Here is a 22981-nt window from a genome sequence, read left to right as displayed (position 1 = left end):
TGCTGGGAAGCACGTAAGAATTCTGGTCCAGCCGTGTGGATAAGAGAACACTACGCTACCTTTCCTCCCTCATGATTGGAGCAGGCAGGCAGGGGTATCAGGGCCTTAAAAAGGAAAGGACAGATTCTAGCTTCCTCTAGAATAATATGCAAAAAAGTATTCACGCAGTGCAAATACTTTTCCTGGAGCAAGTGGTTATGCATTAGGTGGTAAGTGTCGCGTCCCTGAAATAATTTTTTTTTTTGTAACAGAGGAAATACAGTTTCTTACTTATTATACTTGGGTTCCTTCATCCTTCGTCCTTAGACAATTGACCTGATTGAAAATGCTTTGGATGAGAAAATATGTTAGATCATTCTGCGTAAGAAAAGTAATCAATTTTCTTATTTACATATCTGACAGAATTCTAAAATGTAATCTCATCCTGTGAACTAACAGGTTGTGTCTAAAGACTCAAAAAGAGCCGTCCTTTCTGCTAGTGACAAAGTGATAAGCAACGTGAGGTGGAAACTGGTGCTGCAGATCTTTAGTCTTAAATTCTAGAAGACTGTTAGCATTTTAAGTTAATGATGTTACCGAGGAACCCCAATACATTCCAGTAACGGTCAGAAGTTCTGTCTTGCCCGGCACTGAATGCATTTCCATTTCCATTGTACGATTTCACATTGCAGTTGAAGTAATATATTCAGTTTCTTTCTACTATACCATTTTGTGGTCCTAGCAAAGTTACACTTTTCCATGGTACAGCAGTGTAGTGTTAGTCCCATCTAGTCCGAGAACGTCAGTGAAAATAATATTCTCAGTATATATCTTTCATACCTTATACCTTTCTGCTTCCTTTCCCCCTTCTTTCTTTACTATCATCACTATTGAGTATGTTCTGTTACTCCCTGATGTTCTGTTTTTCCTTGATGTTGAATATCAGTTGAGTGCGATTTAAAACTACTTCCTTGGTGTAGAAGGATGTGATGTTATTTTCTGAAGTGAAGATTACATGAATGTAGATGGGAAACCAGCATTTTTCCACTCCGGTCCTTTGTGTGCCACTTCCTTCACTGACACCTGCTTCTGCTGTCTTTCCCATCTTTCTTCTTGCATGCAGATCACTGCTCTTTCTGGACTCCCTTCTAATTAGTACCATAGAACAGGTGAAGACTAAGTGCAGTTCCTCTGCAAACGTACTTTTTAACCCTATCTGGATGATTTACACCTTCTTACAATGGTTATGTGCTTTTCACCACTTCGAAGGCTAAAAAGTTGCATCCTTCTTGGTGCACGTAGCTGCTCTAGCTGAAACTGAATGTCAGAGAAATAGAATCAGCTCTTCAAAGGCTAACTCAGCTACCAAGCTCCTCCACGCTTTGACCATTCTGTCTGTTCTGTCCATCTGAAACCTTACTCACTCCTCTCCTGTATTCAGGATGCAGGGCTCCAGACAGATTCCCTCTCTCCTCCGCCCTAAGCCAGATGTCATCCATCAAGTCTTCATTCGACTGGACAGGCCAACCTGATGAATGAACCGGCAAGGAGGGGGCCATCTGGTAAGCTGATTGTCCTCTTTTAGGCATCTTTAGGCTCTTCTTCAGCTCTGCCGTGCTCCCCAGCACGTCTGTACTTTTTATAGTTTTGTAGCTGGCAAAGCGTTTCTCTGGGAGCGCTTCTGTTCCAAATGCTGTTTAACCTTTCAGTCCTGTTTTAGTTTAGCTCTGTGATGACAATTCTTTTCAAAGCCTTACAAATAAAAACTTTCAGACAACTACAGAACAGTTATATATGCATGTTGGAAAATAAGACTAATTTCCACAGCATCGCATCCTTGCAGAGAGCGCCTTTTTTTTAACCATATGAATCAATCACAATTACATAGCTCTTTCAGGACATTTATGTAAACATGACCCAGCCCAAAACAACACGAAATGTAGTGATGAAATACAGGATAATACAGTATAGACGCAGCATGCCATTATGCATACATGACCAAAGAGGCTTTTACTTCACTCCTCCTTAATTTTTTATTTGTGCTGCTAGCAACATAATGTTGCCAAGGCGTCAATTATGTTTCATTTTATAAATCAAACTAATTAAGAACCAGATGCAATCTGAGTGAAAAAGGTCTGAGGTCAGTGTTGCGCACCATATGTACGACAGTGCTTACTCATGATGAGGAGATGGATTGGACAGCTGTGAATTTTCCTGCTGTAGGACTTTCATCATGCTCAGATAGTGTAACATACTTATCTTTTTCCCCTTTATTTCTTTAATTTCATAATAAAACTAAAGAAAAAAGGAGCAACACTGCCATGACTTTAAAAGACTAAGTAAGGGATAAAAGGTTATGACAACAAAACAGAAGAGGAAAAGAATTTGTTCAGCAAATTAGCATGAAAATAAATTTATTTTAGTAATAATATGGAATGTGGATGAAAGAAATAACAGAGATAAGAACAAATTGAATCTTCAGTGTGACTTCATTTCAGACACATAATGGGGAAAATAAACATTAAATCAGGGTCTCAAAACTGAACTGCTTAGCAGACAGAAAGGCGTTGTTCTTAATGAGTAAAAAACTTCTCAACTAAGTGCTATAAGGACAACAGTAAGATCCGCAGTAGCGTCTCTCTGGAATTTGTCTTCCAATTAAACATTGCTCCAGTAGCCCTTTAATTTTCAAAGGTTCCCCAGGTGCTTTAAAAACCATAACTCCTTGAATGTCAACAGCACCCATGATAATTATATTCTAGGACTTTAAAATTATTTCATAGTAGTATTTATAACTAAGTGAATATAGAATATTTGGATACAAGTTTCCAGATTTTTAATCAACAATCTTCTGAAAATATGTTAAGAGATTTCTGTCAAAGTACCAGTTCTGTTTTCATGGGTGATTCTAATTCCTCCAGGTTTTCTGCAAGAAACAGTTCCTGTAGTGGAAGTGTTCATGGCCAACGCACTGACTATGTTTGATTTCTTCTAAGTGGGTTTAATTAAATTAATTAAAGTAGGAGGAATGATGTCTTAGAGCTGAAGGTTCTGGTAGGGCCTCTACCTCTTCATCACCTCAATATATTACCCAACGGAGACATATTGCATCTTAAGAAGTCCCCCTCTTTTGACCTCATTGGTAGGTTTTGGTTTGTTTCAAATATTTGGATTTTCTCTCTAAGAACCTAATGGGTAATTATGGCACAGGACAGTTTTTCTTCATTTTTTTGCATCTTGTGAATTTATTGGTTGCTGTCATTATGGAATGTTTCTTTGGTTTATTGCTTTCTAAGTACAATCTTTTGAGGGGGAATAACAATTAATTTATTAGTTGCTCTAATTGTACTTTTGTCAATTAATGAGAAATTAGATGGGAGTCCCATTTTAAAGTTTCATTTGTAAAGATTAAAAGAACACCAACGCTTCTACTAGAGGAAGAATCTGAACAGGCTAAAAATGAAAACAATATAAGCAGGAATCATCACATATTAGCTGTTAAATTTTCCTTTGATTAGTAAAAAATCTCCTTTTGTCATTATAACAGATATAAAGTATACAGACTATTTGTACATGGTTCCTCCATTAAAATAGACGGTATTAATTTTTCACACTTAGCCTCAAGGCTCGTCTGATAAACTATTGCACAACTAACATTATAATGTGAATTAAAAAGACAAATACCATGTTCCAATTTGCATCTTGTTTTGAACCAATTACACAAGTGGTGTATGGGAAGGAAGTAATTATTTTTGGTATCTCAGTCATTCTTCCTACAATGTGACCATTACATTGATTATTATGTGAGCTCTGTGTCTATACATTCTCCTGAAGCTGTCTGGTGTGGTCACATTTATTCCGTACCCTTTCATTTCCTCCTTACTTCTTTTAAGAAGATGACTGTTCAAGAATGGGCTGTATTTCCCTGGCAAGAGCAAAATGAAGGAAATCTGAAATTTTTAATCATTTTGACCAGAACTTCTCACATCATGCTTTAAAGAATAGGGGAGACAAAGCTTTTATTCTGTTGGTTGGGGGTTTTTTTGTACCACTTATGGTATTTTCCCATCAACTTCTGATTTTGTAATTTGTATGGGTGGCCTTGTTGTAAAATAAATCACTTTGTTGGTCTTCATTTAATTCTGTCTAATGAGGATGTATTCTGTTTGGCAAGCATCCACTAATTAGGGATATATTTATGTAATTATTAGTACTTTATATAATAAATATGCCTAGAAAGCAATCCATTCAGAGGCCTAAAAGTGGTAGAGTACATGATTTTACTGAACCCAAAGATCTTATATATTGAGCCAAATGTACAAAATAAATGAAACGCGTAAGTTGACCTGTCTAGTGTGGGGAAAGAGTTTGCATATCCTCAAATGATAGGATGTGCATACTTGGTAATCAGTGCTGATTATAGAGGGAGTGAAGATGGCCCCCTGTTTGAAGTGAGATAATAAGCCAGCTTGTTAGGGAGAGATAAATAGAAGAACTTCAAGAAAAGGACCAGATGTCTGCTTGATGGTGTTGAAGAGGGAGAGCTAGTGGGGTCCTTCGAAGGTACCATGGATGGATGCGGAGTAGATTGCAGTGAATCAGCAGAGTCGTGGTAGCTATATATTAAGATATGTTGATGAAAGTACTCTGTTGTATTCTGTAGAACGTTGGACTCTCTTGAATACGAACACTGACTTTTTTTCTTCTCTTTAATTTTTAGAATGTAATAAATGACATAAGTTTCAAATTGCTCTCATAAAAACACATAGAAGTTTTTGGGGTTGTTTGTGTTTTATTAGGAAACTTTGATTCAGTCTAACCTAAAATTAAAGCTAAAATCTAGGTTATAGGAAATATTAAGAAATAAGATTAAAATGTTTCGTGTAGCCTTTTTGAACTTGTCGCTTAACTCTGTCATGTCACTTTCTATAATGTTTTCATCCATTATATATGACCCTTCTGTAAATTATACAGTGTTCACCCCACTGAAGATTAAGACCTTGTGAACTAAAAGCATGTCGTGGTTTAACCCCAGCCAGCAGCCAGGACCATACAGCCGCTCGCGCCTTCTCCCCCTTCCCCCAAGAAGGGCAGGGAGAAGAGGGAGAAAAGGAGGGGAAAGGAAAGGAAAAAAAATCAACCCAGCCTCATGGGTTGAGATAAAGACAGTTTAATAGAACAATAATAGAAAAAGGAGAATAACAATAATAATGGTAAAAGAATATACAAGACAAGGTAAAGTAATACAACACAAGTCACTCTCACCAGCTGATTAATTGGTTGCCCAGCTCATCCCAAGCAGTGATTACAGATCCTTCCCCCACCAAGCCAACCCCCATTTATATACCAAGCATGACGTCTGTGGTATAGAATATTACATTAGCCATTCAGTTGTTCTGTCTCTGCTCCTTCTCAGCTTCTATGGGAAGCTGAAAAAAGTATTTGAATAGTATAAACATCACCTAGCGACAACTACACCAATATGTATTATGGACATTGCTTTCATACCAAATCTGAAAACACAGCAACCAGTAGAAAGAAAATTAACTCTATCCCAGCTGAAAATCGGACAGAGCACTCTACAGGAGTACTGGGTTTTTTTGGTTAAAGAACTGTTCTGGGGTTCGGAATAGTTTTGTATAGCTTGGTTACAGGTTTCCTGTATGATTTTGGACAAGTCATTTAATTGCTGTGCCTGTCATTGTGCCGTGCATACACTGCAGATGTTCCTTTAAAACATTCATCTGATACTCACATTTGACATTAATGGTACCTATTAGCAGCTCCCTATAGATTAGTAAAGACTGAGATTTTCAAGAGTACATTACAGTGTCTCTTTGGATTCTTCTGAAACTCCCAGTTAGAAAAAAAGTAGAAGTTATTCTGTAGCTCAGGGAAGGAAGTGGTGGAGCCCACTCTAATGACAGCTGTAGCTAAAGCATTGTTGTATCTTTGATACAACCTGGAATACTAAGTATAGAGGAAGGTAGTTTAGACTCAATTCTACACCGTACGTCTCCTTCTATATCATCTTTATCTATCCCACAACATTACAACTTCTGTCTCTACTACTATTTTTTATTTCAAAATTAGAAAAATATTTTTTATAACAAATTGACTTTCCCTTATTTTGTGCTTGTCGTCTGTTAACATGCAAGACCAAAAGATGTATTTGCTAAAAACTTTATAGAATTCTAATGCAGTCTGTCTAGCAGAACTACTTGCTTCAAAACTTTGTATAAAGAACTTAGCTTTTTCTAGACTAAAATTGTTTTTCTTAATCTTTTTTCTTTTCTTTTTCCCAGTGAGGAAACATGTATCTTTCTCAAAGTGTTTGTTTCTGGACTCTTTTTTGACTATTTAGGTATTCTTTCATGATCTTGAGGGTTTTCTTGGTATATTAAGATTCATTCTCCTTTTCCAGTAGAATTGCCTAGTCTCCTGTAATACTTTTACTTGATCCTGCTTCAGATTTTTTTGCAGCTTCTGCCTATACGCTTAATTTGTACTTTGTCAGACTCTTCATCGTGAATTAGAAGACAACAGGGACAATTTCACTGTGATATGCAAGTTTTTCTCTTAGTATAGCTATGCATTCTGTATTTGTACCTTACAACTTCTCCACTTCATATGAAGAGAATGAATGAATAAGGCATCTTCTGTTTTGTCACACACGTATTTCACTTGTGACTAACAAATGTTTTACTATGTGCAGAATCTCCATCCTTGGAGATATTCCAAAGCTGCCTGGACATGGTCCTGGGCTCTCTAGGTAGCTGTGCTTGAGCAGGGGAGTAGACCAGATGACCTCCAGATGTTCCTTCCAACCTCAACATTCTGTGATTCTATGAAAATTCTAAAACATCTTATGAACTGATTCTATAGTTTGCAAGATATTTACTAATATAAGCATTGACCTTGTAATATCTCTACAGCAGTGAGGCAGACTTCAAATGTCAACATCTTTCCCTGGGTACTGCTTCTTTCCAAGCTATGTGTTGTGTCACGGAGCATATATAGCAAAGTTAGGGTCTTGCAGTATGTCCCAGTCTTGAAATTTAAATGGATATGCACGTGTGTTCCTGTAGACCTGCTTTGACTCTTAGTAACCTGACTGTGTATGCTAGTTTGGAACTTCTGGCTATGCCAAGTTTTCTCTATGTAATGTTTCCGTGGTGTGCAGAAATATTCCCAAGAGTATCTGGGAAAACTTTATACAATCTATTCCACTCTATAGACAGGTAATTGTTTTTTTTTCACTTACTGAAATTCCTTCTCTGGATGCATTTTGCTGTTCCCTGCATTTCAAATGACCATTAGTCTTCACCATAGGAGAGACATCTTCATTGAGAGGTGTGCATATAATAAGACATTATGTGTATACTTTGGGTGTAAGACAGAGGCATAAATTACTGCCATTAATGGCCTGATGATAACAAATTGTTATTGTTATATGTAATCTGCATATAAGAATGTCTTCAAAAAGTCATTATCATGCTGCCTGTGTGCCCAGGGGCAATCTTATACCATAGCATTTCAGTCTTTCAAATTACAAAAAGCTAATATAACTCTTGATGACATTTACAAAAATGTATAATGGCACTCCTTTCAGTTCTCTCACAGAAATTATTCTCAGTGAAGTTAAAGGGAATTCTGCATATATAAGAACAGCAGGATCCATCACTTTTTAAAATCAAAGCCTCATTTTTTTCTTAAGTGGCACCAGCTCAAGAAAATGTTAAGTCAAATTTTTTTTTAATTTATTTTCTGACTTAAAATGCCTCAGCCAATGTACGTTGTACTTAACTTTCAATGCTCTTTGGCAGACAGTACACATTCTGAATTTCTTCTCGTAGTAAGTTGCTATGTCAGAGTTATAAACCCCTGAAAACTGGCATTTTCTAATAGAAGTGCTGACAAGAACCTTTATTACACCAGTACAAATAGGTGGCATTCAAATAAACACTGGTTGGTTGTTGTGGTAGTCTGGCGGTTGATTTCTGACACTGTTGCTTTCTGCCACTCTATTTCAAAGTGAACATTATTAAAAAAAAATCGCAGTTATTAGAAATACACTGGCATGGCTTGAATTTGGCTCTCTAGCTGTTGTAACAAAACTTCAATATGGTTGATATGTCTGATTCCAGATTCAGTTTTAAAGGACTGTTATATGATCTACTGGTAAATAGCTTTAAATTCTTAGCGCGTGTGTGTATATGTTCCATATGGTATTGGAACAGAAAAGACAATTATCATGGCATGGTGAATTGGATGTTAAGTTGCTGAGTGTGAAACTCATTTAAATGCCAAGAACACATCACATTTTAAAACTAAAATGTTCCTGCTTAAGTCTGTTTTTTCTTACTATGGTATTCATAGTTTACATTCGAGAAAGAAAGATTCACTTCAGACATCTGTGATTGTCTTCATAGTTGTGAAGACTCTGAACTTTTCCAGACCCTAGAAGTAAGCCACTGAAGTGAGAACTGTAGGATGTTTGTGAAGTGAGGAGGGTGAATAACATAGCACGGAATTCTTGGAACTCTTCCATCACCTAACAAAAGTACTATAAAATTCACTGAATCTGCTTGAGATTTAGCTTTACACATAAGAGAACCCCAAATCAATGTAATGCGTAAAACTGTAAATCTCACAGTGACCTAAGGGGTTTAGGTACCCATCTTTCATCAGTTTCACCTTCTAGACTGCACGAGTAAGTACGCATTCATAGAAAGAATAAGAATCCATTATCCATAAAGAGAAATACAGATGGCAAAGCCTTGGATGTTTCAGCTTTTTATTTATCTTTGCAGCATTTTCTTGGAATCTGGTAACATTATAATGGAAATATCTTGGTTCAAATGCAAAATATAGCCATTACATTATCAAAGTATTACAAAACACAGTATTACTTTCTGAAACTTTTTGGTTAAAATAACAAGATAATAGAATTAACTAGAATATGTAGATTTCAAAAATGATCCATCAGTCTATGCAAATTGCTGTGTTAATAATGTATTTTTAATGCTAAGCACATTTGACAGCCATTTCATCTCTCCTTCTAAACTAGAGCTTGGCAACCTGCATTAATTCTTACACTTTACAGATGTAACATTCAATGCACATGCCATGTAGTGATGTGATCCGAATAAAGTAAAGCATGTCAAAGCAATGTGATTATTAGTAAACAAGTTTGTGGCTGGCTTGTTGAATACAGAAGAGAAAAATGAGAGGCAAGAGCCAGTGCTGTTTTAGCATATCTTACATCTTCACTGGCCTGAATTTACTTGAGATTATGGGAATGTCAATCATAACCGGCACCATGGGATTCAAGAGAGATAAACGGGCATAACATCACAGCGGGTGAGATTAAAATCAGGTATGTTGGGTACAGTTCAGACAACTGTGGTAACAGCATAGCTTAAACAGATCCAGAGCCCAAAGTTTCCTGGTTTGACTTGCAGAAATTATCTGTAAATTAAAAAGAGAGAGGTAGTATGTCCTAATTATTTCTCTACCCTGTTAACAATAAAACTACTGTTATTTCAGACTCAATACATCCTTCTACGTTATTATTTCTTCAGCAGGGATTTTCTATCCTTCCTTCAATGGGTTAAAACCCCAAGGTACAAAAGATAAGAGTTGCTGCTAGACTGTAAGTGACCATATAGCTATGTTTGATTATAGCTCTGCTGGACTAAAGGTCAAAGGAAAGTTTTAGAATACTTAAGAGACAATTATCTAAAGTTCAGACTTTTCCAAAGGAATAGAACTAGAAATTACACAGACTATTATCTAAAGTTCACGTTTTTCAAAGGAAAAAGGTAGGAGGAAATGCTTATTCCATCACTTCGTTGTTAATTCGTGTGTTTTTATTCTGTCAAGAATGTATTTACTACAAGTTTGGTATCACAGTAGTATTAACATGATTATTCCCATTTCCAAGAAGTTTTACATATGAGAATGATGTATTCTTTTACATTATTACTTTGCTCATGATTCAAAATTCCCAGCAGCACTTTTTATTTCTGCAAAGGAATACAAGACTTGGAAACTTGTTTAGTTTTTTTATTGATTAGCTGATTCAGCAGTTCAATTCTGGCATAAGCTATTATTATTTAGTCCGACTGTTAAAGAAAAAAATAATCAAAGATACAAAATATGTGACATTTTCCAGTTCTTCTCCTCATCAGTACATTTTTGCCCATGAAATACATTTTTCGTATGTTCTTTTTGGTGTTTTAAGGGATTCCAGAAAATCCAAGTCTCTAGAAAAACAAAAATTCATTCAAGTGTTTGCTAATGTGTCACAGGAATGTTTTGTGAATTGCCATTATATATGGCAGTATGGCATGTGACTTACTATGGTGCAGGAGAGACAGTTTGATCAGTCAGCTGAATTTTTATAGCGCAAAAACTTTTTTCTTTTGAACCTGATGTCTGCTATCAAATTTGATAGCAGTCATCAATCTGCTTTTTTGAAGACATCACAAATTTTTGACATTCATGAAAAGCAGGTCAGTTTGAAATACCTGTGAATGCTTCAGTGCCCATATGGTTTGGCTATCATAAATCAGACAAAATATACTATAAAAATGGTCTCTCTCTATTTTCGTATTATAAGCCTTCTACTTGAATAGAACATTCATGTCTTTACCATACAGATTAGGCAAAGGGTCATCTTTCTTGTAAACTGCGGTTCCACAGGATTTTGTTTGAGACATTCATTCATCAAGGACAATCTGGTACATGTGTAAAATATTACACATGACACAGTTGCATATATATCTATATATTTATATATATATATTAACATATATACATATATGAATTCACATAAAAATGTATTTGGTGTGCATCCAGCACAGAGCTGGATCAGCGCATCAGCAAAGAGCTGAAATGCTATCTTAGCATTCTCTTGAATGTTCCCTTCTAGTGCATTTGCAGATGACTGCAAAGTACTATATAACTAACATTTCTTATAATGTCTTACGTTTTGTTTTTTCTGCCTGTACTTTGGTAGTTTCCACTGAAACCTTGATGATAATAACTTAATTACTCAGTTATTTAAAGTTTTTATGTGAGAACAGATGCCATTTATGAACTAAGAAAGGAAATGAATAAGCTGTCCTTGTCTTTTCATTATCAAAAAAAGCAGGGAGTATCACAATAAGGATATTCTTGCTGCTCTTCTATTTGTGTCAAAGGACTCTCTATCACAGATAATCTGTTTAAGGCTAAAAAGTGTACACAAAAAGATAGCTCTAATAAACATGAAGAAATATATATTTCTGTTATTCTAGTGTTTCCAGCTGTAAAGTTTCCAATTAAAATTCTTCCTTCACATAAGTAACATATCCAGCATAGATAACAATTTCTACCACAAAGTCTTTAATACCATTAATGATTTGATCTTTCTAAGAACATTATAAAAGGGATAGAAAAAGAAATACAGAAAAAGAGCTATGTAGGTGTAAGGTTACACAGCAGGGAAGTTCACTGATCTCAAAATATCAGAGACCGTGAGGGAATTAAAGAATTCCAATAGTATGTGCTGAGAAAATGACACTTGGATGTAAACTTACTGCTTCTGATTTTTACTTTTGTTCCGGCGTTTTATTGTTTGACTTAAAATTGCAACATGCATTCTTGTACAAAGTGGAAGATGACGTTGATTCCTGTCTGCTAATTTCACATCCAGATTGATGTTGATGGCCATTAAAGTCACTCATGTCCAGCAAATCCAAAAGTAGCTTTGTATTAAAATTACTACATTTACTTTTTCTCAAAATCTTTTATCCAAGAGTCTGAAACGAGATGAGGGGGTCTTGGGAAAAGTTGGGAATCTGCAGGAAGCCCTTAGCCCTGTGGTAACCATGTCCTCAGTTGTGGTTATTCAAACTACTTTTGTCTTGTAAAGACCTTCTGCATTGTCATTCCTTGTTCCAGCTGTGAGGAAGATATTCCCATAACAGTCTTTTTTATGGTTGTTTTGCAAATCTGCTTGTAAACTTCAGAAACTGAGAGTCATGTGGTGATCTGAATGACTGGTTTCGTCTTATGTTTAAAAATAGGTAAAAATGAACTCTATATCTACATTGTAGTTACGTATTCCTGTGGCTGTGTTACTCTGACTTTACACTGATGCAAAAATTTGTGATGAGTTAACATAATTAATAAGATCACTTATTTTATACTGTTCCTTAAGCCTGCAGGACAGAATATAGCTCCTAGTCCATCCCGTGTAGTTGGTACATCATCAGTGAAATGGTTTTTAATAGGGTTCTGGCATTTCAATTAATTTCAATCCCTTCCTCACACAGAAGGGTACAGAATTCAGGGAGGCTCATTTTGATTGAGCGTGCCAGAGGATCTCCTGAATATATCTCACTGGAGGTAAAGATTTAATGTCCCTCTTTGCCTGTGGCATGTTACCTCAGAGCTTTATTAACAGAGAGGGTTGGGTTTTTTTCTGCATTTAATTTTCCTTGTTTTGCTAAAAGTAACATGAATAAATAAATAACCTGAACAGCGCTATAATGGAGGATCAGTGGGTTAATTGGAAAGATGAGTGGAAAGTGATTGTCCCGTCTCCTGCTGAGCACCTGCTGCCAAGTTAATTCATGCAGCCGTGCTGGAGGTTGTTCCTGGAGGAGATTCCTGCTGTTTTGTCAGCTACCGGTAAAGAGAATGTCCACAGAGAGGAGAAAGCAATGAGATAAACAGACTTTATTGCTAATCAGCTGCTAAGATTTATTTCCAAGTTGTCGGAACCAACTAAAACATCAGTTAGGGAGTCATTGTTCTTCACTCAAGAGTTACATCTCCAGGAATACCAAGGTGTATTTATTTTAGGACATAGCAAAGAAGGGAAAGGAATTTCTTGCTAAACAAAATTCCCAGGGCAAAACTGAGTACTTGCCATCCATTGGCAAAACCATTCGGCCACTTCACTTTGCTTTTCCTGTTGACTACTTTTGATTGCCAGTTTCTTCTCAGGCACGACAAATTCAACTTTAGTCTAACACAGCAGTTTTTAACAAAAAAACAACCCTGTGTAAAAAAGGAAAGGTTATTCTCTTCTCTCCTTGTCTTGCATTTCTTACATAGTACTAATTATTCAGCCATTTCAATTCCTTTTACACTTAAATAGTTCAGCTAAATGTCCCACATACATTGCTTATCTTTTACCTTATCTCATTTCTTTTGAACTTGAATTAATAACCATTACTGGTTTCTTACACTCACAGTAGCTTCACTGATTGGCAGAAACGGGCACTTTATTTTCTCCATCCCTCCTTCCTCTTGTTTTTTTCTGCCCTCTTCCATTTGTCTCTTTATAGTACTCTTCCTTTTTTACTTTGTTTTACTTTCTGATTCTGGTTTATTAGAATTTTCTGAACTAGGCAGAGTAGCAGTGTGTCAGAAAGATGGAAGGGATACGAAGTTGTCACCAACAAGAGCAGCTTCTTTTCTTCATTTCTTCCTAAAGCAGGCGCCTTACCTCTTTTGCATTTCTGTAAAGGGCAGGGATGCTAGGGCTCAGCATATCAGTCCCTCCTCCAGCTTGGACAGAGGACTGTACCAGGCTTATAGGAAGGAACAGGCTGTATCAGTACAGATTTCTAGAGCACAAGAAGTCACTATGTAATAATATAACTGTAAAAGTCTCTGGAGTTCTGAATAACTGATTACAGATGTGACGCTTCTGAGTGGGATTTGCCTCAAAGACAGAAAGAGCTGGAAACTGAGCCCCACATATATTTTCTCCTTTGAAAGGTTAAAGCAAAAGGATTAAGGATGCAATTTATGCTGAGATATTTTTAATTTTGCAGGAAAAAGTCAAATGTACATAAAAATTTATTTTTCAGTATTTGAAAATGGTGTGGTGCGGAGGAGGAAAAGAATGCTATCAGATAAAAAAAAGTACCTTTTACATGTTACAATACGTGTGGTAGTCACTCTTACTTTGGTAAAGCTATACACACCAACATCCAGGAAAACTAGGTACAATATTATTTTACTCACATAATATTTCCCTTTGTTCCTTGCAGTTCAGCTAGAGAGCAAGTGTGAAGTGGTTTAACTTGTACACGTGTGGGTTTAAATCTCTTACACATTCAACCAAGGAGGAGGAGTGCAGTTTTTGCTTAATTCTAAAGGTGTGCTAATTGTTGATTTAAAACATACTTGACTTTTCCACTGCATCATAGTGGCACATCTAACACTGGGTATCATCAAGGAGTTTGGTCCTGTTTGAGTTGTCAGAATTCTTAAGAGCTTATATCTGAAATTTATCTTCAGTAAACACATATGCTTCCTTTAATTTTAAAAAGGGCACAAGGAAGGACTAGACTATTTATTTAGCTCCAGGGTGCCATCAGTTTTGATGTGACTGTTTCCAACTTGAATAGATAAAAACTCAGGATTCCTGGAACGAAAAATCATTAGAAATCCTTTTTGTTCTTCAAAGATATTATCAAGTGACCATATTTATGCTGCTTTATAAAGTAATTCATTTTTGGGTTGATCTTCATGTGTTACATACTCGAAATGCTTTGAAAAATGCTGAAATGATTACATAAACTGCAATATAAATTATAGTAAGAACATGTCTAGGCTGCAGAAGTGTGATTGGTAGGTGATTCCACCACGGAAGGGATACAGTAAGACTGCAAAATCAAAGACCCTGAACTTCAGGAAGAGCCTGCTTGAAGTTCAGTTTCTTAGTCACTGAATGGGAAAACAAGCTGCGTTTGTGCTCTTGTAGGAGACAATTACCCCATGTGCTTAAATATAAAATAATCTTTCTTCATCTTTTGTTTTATGGCAGGAATGAATTAACTATAGGAGTTTATCTACTGATTGATATCTTGATATAGGTTCAGTACATCATAAAGTTTAATGATATTTCATTCTGTAATCATTATACTCTGTAACTACCTTTATTCCATATCAGTATGGCTCCTTACTACGAAGGACTTCAATAATAAAATACTGTGTTTTAAATTTTTTTTTTTGGATGTGAAAAATGCCTTTACAGTATTCACTTCATTAACATTTTCCTCTTTGTCCTTCCCTGCAACTTTCTCTGGCTTTTATACTTCATAGACTGCCAGCTATTTTGAACATATACATGTCTTTTATGTTGGGGCAGTGATACATGCTGCACAAATACCATGAGCCACCAGAAATGTTCCTGGTGATCACAGTTAGTACAAATTAAACATTTCTAAACTGTTTCATGCTTTTGATTGAGCACCTGACCGATACCAAAATCAAAGTAGATACAAAGCTTTCTTACAGTCAATACATGTATATGCGTATACATGTTGTCATGCACTCGGATACCTTTTTTTGAATTAAACTCAATAATTGGGTCTTTATCATATCTAAAATATCAGGAGGCTTACTTTTGTTCGCAATACTTGAGCAAAATTAACTTTGTTAGCACAGGAGAAGAGAGATTAATGAAAGGAGCTACAGTCTCCTTCTCTGGAATCTGATGTGCAGCTTTATTTTTAATTTGTCATTGGATTCTTCAGTAACACACACATTCCTATTTTGTGTGTGCCAGAATCTTTTTATTAACTTTTGGTGTTATTTTTGATGAAAGAACACAAACCCAAACTAGTACCAAGTCAATATGCACTCTGTTAGTATATAACTTATAATACTGAATTAATCTTTTTTTATTCCACAGAATAAAGCAGTTAAAAGCTATAGTGAATATTTAAGTATGTAAATAAATTAAAGTGTTCTGCAGATTTCACTAACCATTGTTTATACCTGAGCATTCTGGCACATAGAAGATCATTGATATTTGACAGTCATATGATGTTAGATGGCTAAAAGCTATAATTTTTGCAACAATACACAATAGAATTTATATGATTACTCTAAGTAAACAGGGCAACTATAAGAGGTTTAACTGTGTAATGTTATGTCTGGGTAGATATCATGCAGTCATATGCCTCTATATGTTTCTGAAGTTAAGTATCTGCATCTGTGTGCAGAGGTAAGAATGTCCTAGACTCATTTTCACTGGCTGCCTTCATAGGAGACACATTCTGTTTTGGTTTGTTCTGTTTTCATCATTGAGGCCAAATAAACATTTAGAATGCTGAAAATTAGGCCTACAAATTTTAATACATTCAGCTTTTCCTTTCTTTGTCTTCATATTGCTCACCAATAAAAAAAAAGAACCTTTTATAGCTGGCAAAATATTGTGCAATTTGTGCTTATAATGCATGGAACATTTGTTTTAATTGATGAACGTGCTTTATTAAGTTTGGGTTACTTTAACATTAATTTCATTTCTCTCTTTGTTGTACTGGTTGAATTTTTATGACTGTGTGACTTGAAAAACAGTAATGAATCATGACGGGAAGGCAACTATAGGGATGTATGCAGAGAAGAAAGTGAGGGGTTGCCATTACGATCATACCACGTAACACGAGAAAATGCGTACATTGCACCCCTTCAACTGGGGCATGGGCAGCCAGTCAGAAAGGGGAAGGATTTTTGTGTCACATGCACCTGGCATTTTAGTATAATAAAGTATGTATGTGTTTGTATAGAGGCTTTTTGAACACATTAAGAAAAAGCTATGGTTTTAGCAGTTATTCTATGTGGTGAAACAATGCACATTTTCCCTTTTTCAGATAATACTCTCAGCATATTGGCAAAGCATAGTGGATTCAGCCGGCAGAAGCAAGAAGTATATCTACTGCCAATCGTAATAAGCGATAGTGGGAATCCTCCCATGAGCAGCACTAGCACTCTCACTATTCGAGTCTGTGGTTGCAGCAGTGATGGTATTGTCCAGTCCTGTAACGTTGAAGCATACGTACTTCCCATTGGACTCAGTATGGGGGCCCTAATTGCAATATTAGCGTGCATCATTTTGCTGCTAGGTATGTATTCATTTCACAGCCTGGTGTTCAAAATTTTTCTCATTTCCTGTGTGGCTGTAAGTAAGCAAGGAAGTCACACAGAAGGACATAAAATCGAACAGAATGTAATCTGCATTACTGTTAGGACTGCATCCCTGCTGTACTAAGAACAAAATCATATAAAGCAAAGTCCCAATCCTGAGTAGTCTTACACACAAGGTACATAGTAAACAGGTATGGAATATAAAACAGGAAATCAAATCAGGTATGTTAAGCAGCAAGGTGAACACAGTATATACTGCGCGTGATGGAAAATGGATTTGTTATATCTTGTAAGACTTGTATGAGTTTGCTCTGGATTGTAATGGCATAAGAGACATTACAGTTTTACAAGATAAGAAGCACTGTATATTTTAATAAAACATACAAAATTTGTATACGACATCAAGCAAGTAGGGGAGAGAACAATGAAGGAAGAGGCCTATTTCTGCGCTTTGCAGCTTCACTTTGTAACTGAGATTTACATCAGTAACTGAGATTTCAGCATTAAGCTGCAAAAACAACAGCGTAACCAATTTAGAGCTTCTTATGCATCTGTCCATGATTCTAAAACTGACGTATCTAAGCTCTTTCTTTCTCCCTTACTGTCTCGTTCTCTTTTCAGTTATATTGTGTGAGCCTGTTGCAAAACGTGAAAAAAAAGAAACCAATTTCCTTCTGTCACCAAGGCTATGTTTTCAGAAGAAACATCCTCTGATTTTGGAGAACTCCATCCATAATGTAGATCATTATAGACTATGTTCAATGAATCACAATAGCTTGACTTCACCTAGGTTTGTAACTTTTCCAAAGGGAAAAGTTGTCTAAATTTGAGGCTTAAAAATGGAAGTACGTGAAATCTTATTGCTGATATAAAATTGAATTTCCGATGTAAATATGAGCTGATAATAGAAAACTAGAGGACTAACAAGAGCTTCTAAACAAATTTGCATCACTTGATTTGGCTTGAAGTTGTAGGTCTTTCAGGTTCTCACTCCCCTTATTACTCTTATTTTCACAAAAAGCAACTAACACCTTCCACAACTGTGCTTAACATGTAGTGCTTTGATTGGAAAATTTCACCTAATCAGCCTGTGATGCTTTCTTTGCAGTCATTGTGGTGCTGTTTGTAACACTAAGAAGACACAAGAATGAGCCTCTAATCATCAAAGATGATGAAGATGTGAGGGAAAATATTATTCGCTATGATGATGAAGGAGGTGGAGAAGAAGACACAGAAGCTTTTGACATTGCAACTTTGCAAAATCCAGATGGAATTAATGGATTTTTGCCTCGTAAGGATATTAAGCCTGATCTTCAATTTATGCCCAGGCAGGGTCTTGCACCTGTTCCTAATGGTGTTGATGTTGATGAATTTATTAATGTAAGGCTTCATGAAGCCGATAATGATCCCACGGCTCCACCATATGACTCTATCCAGATTTATGGCTATGAAGGAAGAGGGTCAGCGGCTGGTTCCCTTAGCTCATTGGAGTCCTCTACATCAGACTCAGATCAGAATTTTGACTACCTCAGTGAATGGGGTCCTCGCTTTAAAAGACTTGGAGAACTTTACTCAGTTGGAGAAAGTGACAAAGAAACTTGACAGTGGATTACAAACTTTTTCACTGTTGACTTAATGATCATGTAATATTCTAGGGCCACTGCTGTTAGTTAAAACTAATGTGGCTTTTTGTTTTAGAGGCAAGTTTAGCGCCAGTCATCTATAAAATCAACTACATTGTAATGTTGAACCAAAAAAAAAAAAAGTATATGTTAGGAGGTTAAGTCTTGTGGAGTGTGAAGTAAAGTATGTGGAGTGTCCAGAAGTCTTTGGATATTTGATATTCACTTGACCACTCTGAAGATGGAGATTTGGATCTTTGATTATCTTCAGTGAGTGAAAAGAATAAAAAGAAATTGGTGCTTTCTTAGAAAATGGACTTGCAGGGATTTTGCTGTTGAACAGTAGCTCCTGCCAGTATGTGTAAAGCTAATGGTTTGTTTCTGCATTGCCAACAAAGATCCCACCACAGAAATGTTAAAAGCAATATCTTGGTCTTCTTAGCAATGCTGAATAGAAATAGCATTGTAAATTCCTACTGGCTTCTACTGTGCAGTGACCATACATTGTACATACAGTAATTGTTGGCCACGTAACCACAGACTGAATATCATCCTTAAATATTGTGTCAAGCCTTAAAATATTCACATGTTCTTAATCCATTCCAGTGATGGGTAATAAATCCTACTAATGTGCAGAGATTCAGAGGCAGGGCTACAAAACCTTGCTTTACAAAAGGATCTTTTCTAGAAGAAGGATCAATCCTGTGCTTCGTCTTCTGAAAGGAAAGAAAAAACTGTGAAAGGGGGATGGACTTACATATATGAAAGAATGGCTGATTTTATTGCTAAAGATCGAATTTATTTGTTTAATCTTTGAAATAAATATTTTATTGATGTCCATTACTGCTTTTATTTATTAAGACTGATAATCTATAGAGTAAGATTATGAAGAAAACTAAATTATATCCGTTAGATTTTTTTCTATATATAATGAATGTTTAATACATGTACATTTTGAAAAGAAAAATGACAAATTGTTGCAGATTAAAGCAGTAACCTATCCATTTGCAGTAGCTGAATTTTAAGAGAATGCTGGCAAGAATAAAACTTTCCCAGAGAAAACTTTTGACAGTTTTATATCTTCTTCATAAATCTAGTACCTGGTGTTTTTAATACAAGCACAAACAGCTGGAAGTAAACTGGTTCATGTGAATATTTAAACTATAGACTTTTAGAAATCCACACATAACACAGTACAGTAAAAAACATGCTTATAGTTCTCCACTGTATTAGAGCAGGAACCAGTGTGTACATAATTTTACTGCTTATGTTATTAGCGTTTCTTTTCTATAATATTCATAGTGATGCACCAGGGCTCTTGCACACAGAGAAAGAACAACACTAGAAGCTGCAAGCATACTCAATTTGTAATGCAAACTTGCCATTTAGAAGTAGCAATTGTATAATAAAACTACGTATTACATGCAAATCATTTTAATTTTCTACTTTGTTTTGAAGCTATATTATTGTTTGTTTATTTACTCCATGTATTGTATTCAGAGAAACTCCTGTATTGTTTCCTACTTTGTGAAATATATTTTTATAAATACTTTTCTTGTTATTGCTTTTCTTTCAGTTTTACCTGTACACTGCAGAAAGGAATCTGCCTGAATAACTTCATAGTTTGTTGAGGAATGTAGTTCCTTCAAAATCATTTATTTATTAGTTGAATGCAGTCAAAATAAAAAAGGATAATTCTGGAAGCATTTTTTGATAGCGTTTGCAGAATTAGATATGCAGCAGCCTGTGACCACAGCAGTTATGTGTGTCTAATTCACTGCGCCATGCTGAAAAATAACCTCACACTTTTTTTGTTGAAGTATTGCTAGAAAAAACAATCCCCTCTCTTTAAGCTCCTCAGTAATGTTTGTTCTACAAACAAAAATGTCTTAATACATCACCCCCAATTTTGCTTGTATTTCAAAATGGAAACATTTACTTTGCTTTAGCTGTGGCATGGCTGGTTTTAATGATTGTAGTTTGTGGACAACTAATATGGTAAGACCACTTCTATATGTATTATAAAAATTTTATTGAAATTAATGAAGTATCCAGTTCATTTAAGTTACACTGCATTAAAAAAAATGCCTCTGAATAACTTTATCTAGTAATTTTGGTGATACTATAAACTAAACAGTGAAGTTATCTTAAGATAGAAAAGAAGCAGTCATCAAGATTCAATGAAATCAAACATATTTATGTAACAGTCTGTAGTGACAGTGAAACACATTCTTACTAATCACTTGCACCAAGTGCCAGGGTGTTCTGAATTGCCATGCCAAATCTAATAGTAGTGTAAATGCAAAAGTCTGATTCGAAACTTAGACTGAGCCAATTTCTAGTCTACATCCCACTCCTGGGAGCAAAGGAAGGTGCTGTGAGATATGGATCACATTATTGTCTATAGTCACATAAGCGTTTAGGGCAAGTAGCTCTGACTATGAGTTATAGTTTGTACTGTAGAGGTTTGCAAAGCTCTTTTGTAGGAAAACTCACAAATGGATAACCTTCTGATTGCCTTTTTGATTGAAAGTTCCATCTGAGACCACGACAGCGCATTCAGTAATAAGATTTTCAGGAAAAAAAATCCCATCACTGGCACTGTAGGAGAGGCAAAGCATGACAGAAATCTCATCATTGTCAGTCAAAAAGAGCTGGTAGCTACTACTGCTGGGCATAGCTGTAAATTGTGCATTTATACAGGTTTTAAACATGAATATCTACAATGCAAAGGGGAGAAAAAAATAATGAATTTGTGATCTGTCAATAGCAATGTGCTATTTCTTGCAGTCATTGCTGCTCCACCAAAGGGAAATGATTCATTCTACAAAGTTATTCTGTGTAATTTGAATATAAAATTTCTACCAATACATGTTAGAGGGTTAAATGTTGATCATTCAGTTTTACAGGACTTGCTCCTTTTTTTGACAATGAAATTAACTCGGTATAAAATTGTTCTGGATAACAACGGTATTTAGGGGGATTAGAATCATATCGTTCTACATTTCACATCTAGATTTAGACATATTAGCGACATTCTTTTTAAGCATGTAAAAATGGTAATTCATCTTTTTCAACAACATTTAATTAGCAATTGACTCATTGTAAGTGACAAGGAAAATGCATTAAATTAGAATTATTAATACTGATAAATTTGAGAATTAAATTCTCAAAATCTTTTACAAGTGCCAAGCGCCTTAGAGTCCCATTGATTCTGGCTTGCCTTCACCTAGCTATGTCTCATACTCATTTGTCAGAACTGCTAAAGTAAATCATCCCACACATAAAAGCTGGAATTCTAATTTTTTGGCCTGGATGTCGTCCAGTCACAAAATTCAGCTCACACATTTAAATATGCAAGTAATGTGAAGTGAATGTGTGTACATGTTTACTAATTATAACTCAGATGACTAAAGGTCTTCAACATGTTCTGTCCTTGACAGTAGCTGAAAGCATATGCTATTTGTGTGCTATGACCTTGAAATCAAATCATGGAAAGCTCATTTTCACCTGATATCATTTGTACCTTTTTGTCTATGATGAATTTGAAATAACTGTGAAATATACTGGAGAAAAAATGGCTGAAGATTTTCATTTAAATCAGCAGTTGCTGATCACAGGAGAAACATTTAACACTATGGCAACTCCAAATACCATCAACTATGTTGCAGCGCAGCAGTAACAATTCTCAATCTGGCAAACAGACAGAATATCTGCAAAATAGTATGTCTGAAATAACTTTTTTTGTACAGCTCTGCTAGGGATGGCTCGGCTGATTTTAATACACAGAGAAAAATAATTGATTATACTATATCCATACAGTTACATGTACATGTGGCAATTTTTTTTAACAGCCTGCATGGTCATTGAATCCTAGAAATGGGACACATATTCACAAGTATTTCTGATCAAAAGAAGTGAAAAGCACTTACACAAAAAAAAATACTTTTCAGATTTGGAAATTTTTTAGCAGTGGCAGGATGTCCTAGCAAATTAAAGCTTAGTAAAAGGGAAAAAAAAAAGTGGGAGTATTCACCATTATTAGAGTTTGCTTTCACAATGGATCAGGTGTCATTAGCAGCAGAGAGAAATAGAGAGCATTGACGGAGTGAGCGAGCGGTGGAAGCGTTCTGTAGTCTATCGTTCAGATAAGTTGGACTTGTATTATTTCTACATTTGTACACTATTTGTGCAAGATAATATTCTGGCTTTGCAGAAGGTGGAAACCAATTTAACTTGCTGTATAATTCACTGTGATGGGTTTTGTAATCACACTGCAAAATGAGTCTAGCTGCTGTATTATACAATACTGATACTGGCTTATGTGCTGCAGAACTAGTCCCTCTCCAAATAATGTCATAGTATTCTAAACGAGAAAATATAAAAGCCCTGACAATGCTTTTTGTGCAACTGCAACTAAGACATCTTCCAAAACAGCTAAT

General features: G+C 35.7%; 1 protein-coding gene across 5 annotated transcripts in view; it reads left to right on the top strand.

Annotated features, from left to right (window-relative positions):
- Positions 1 to 20088, top strand: part of CDH8 (cadherin 8) — a 210036-nt gene extending 189948 nt beyond the window's left edge. For 3 of the 5 annotated variants that reach the window (XM_074582880.1, XM_074582881.1, XM_074582879.1), the window contains 2 exons: positions 16644 to 16895; positions 18026 to 20088. In XM_074582880.1, the coding sequence (XP_074438981.1) occupies positions 16644 to 16895; positions 18026 to 18519 (746 nt within the window). In that variant the 3' untranslated portion in view covers positions 18520 to 20088. Of the gene's footprint in view, positions 1 to 1420; positions 1542 to 16643; positions 16896 to 18025 lie in introns of all 5 variants that reach the window. The other 2 variants (XR_012586484.1, XR_012586483.1) reach the window with 1 other exon arrangement.
- The last annotated feature ends 2893 nt before the right edge of the window (positions 20089 to 22981 follow it).

This window comes from Larus michahellis, chromosome 4 (assembly GCF_964199755.1).
Source record: "Larus michahellis chromosome 4, bLarMic1.1, whole genome shotgun sequence".
Taxonomy (NCBI): Eukaryota; Metazoa; Chordata; class Aves; order Charadriiformes; family Laridae; genus Larus; species Larus michahellis.
The sequence above is the reverse complement of the archived record's forward strand: the minus strand, read 5'-3'. Positions and strand labels throughout refer to the sequence as shown.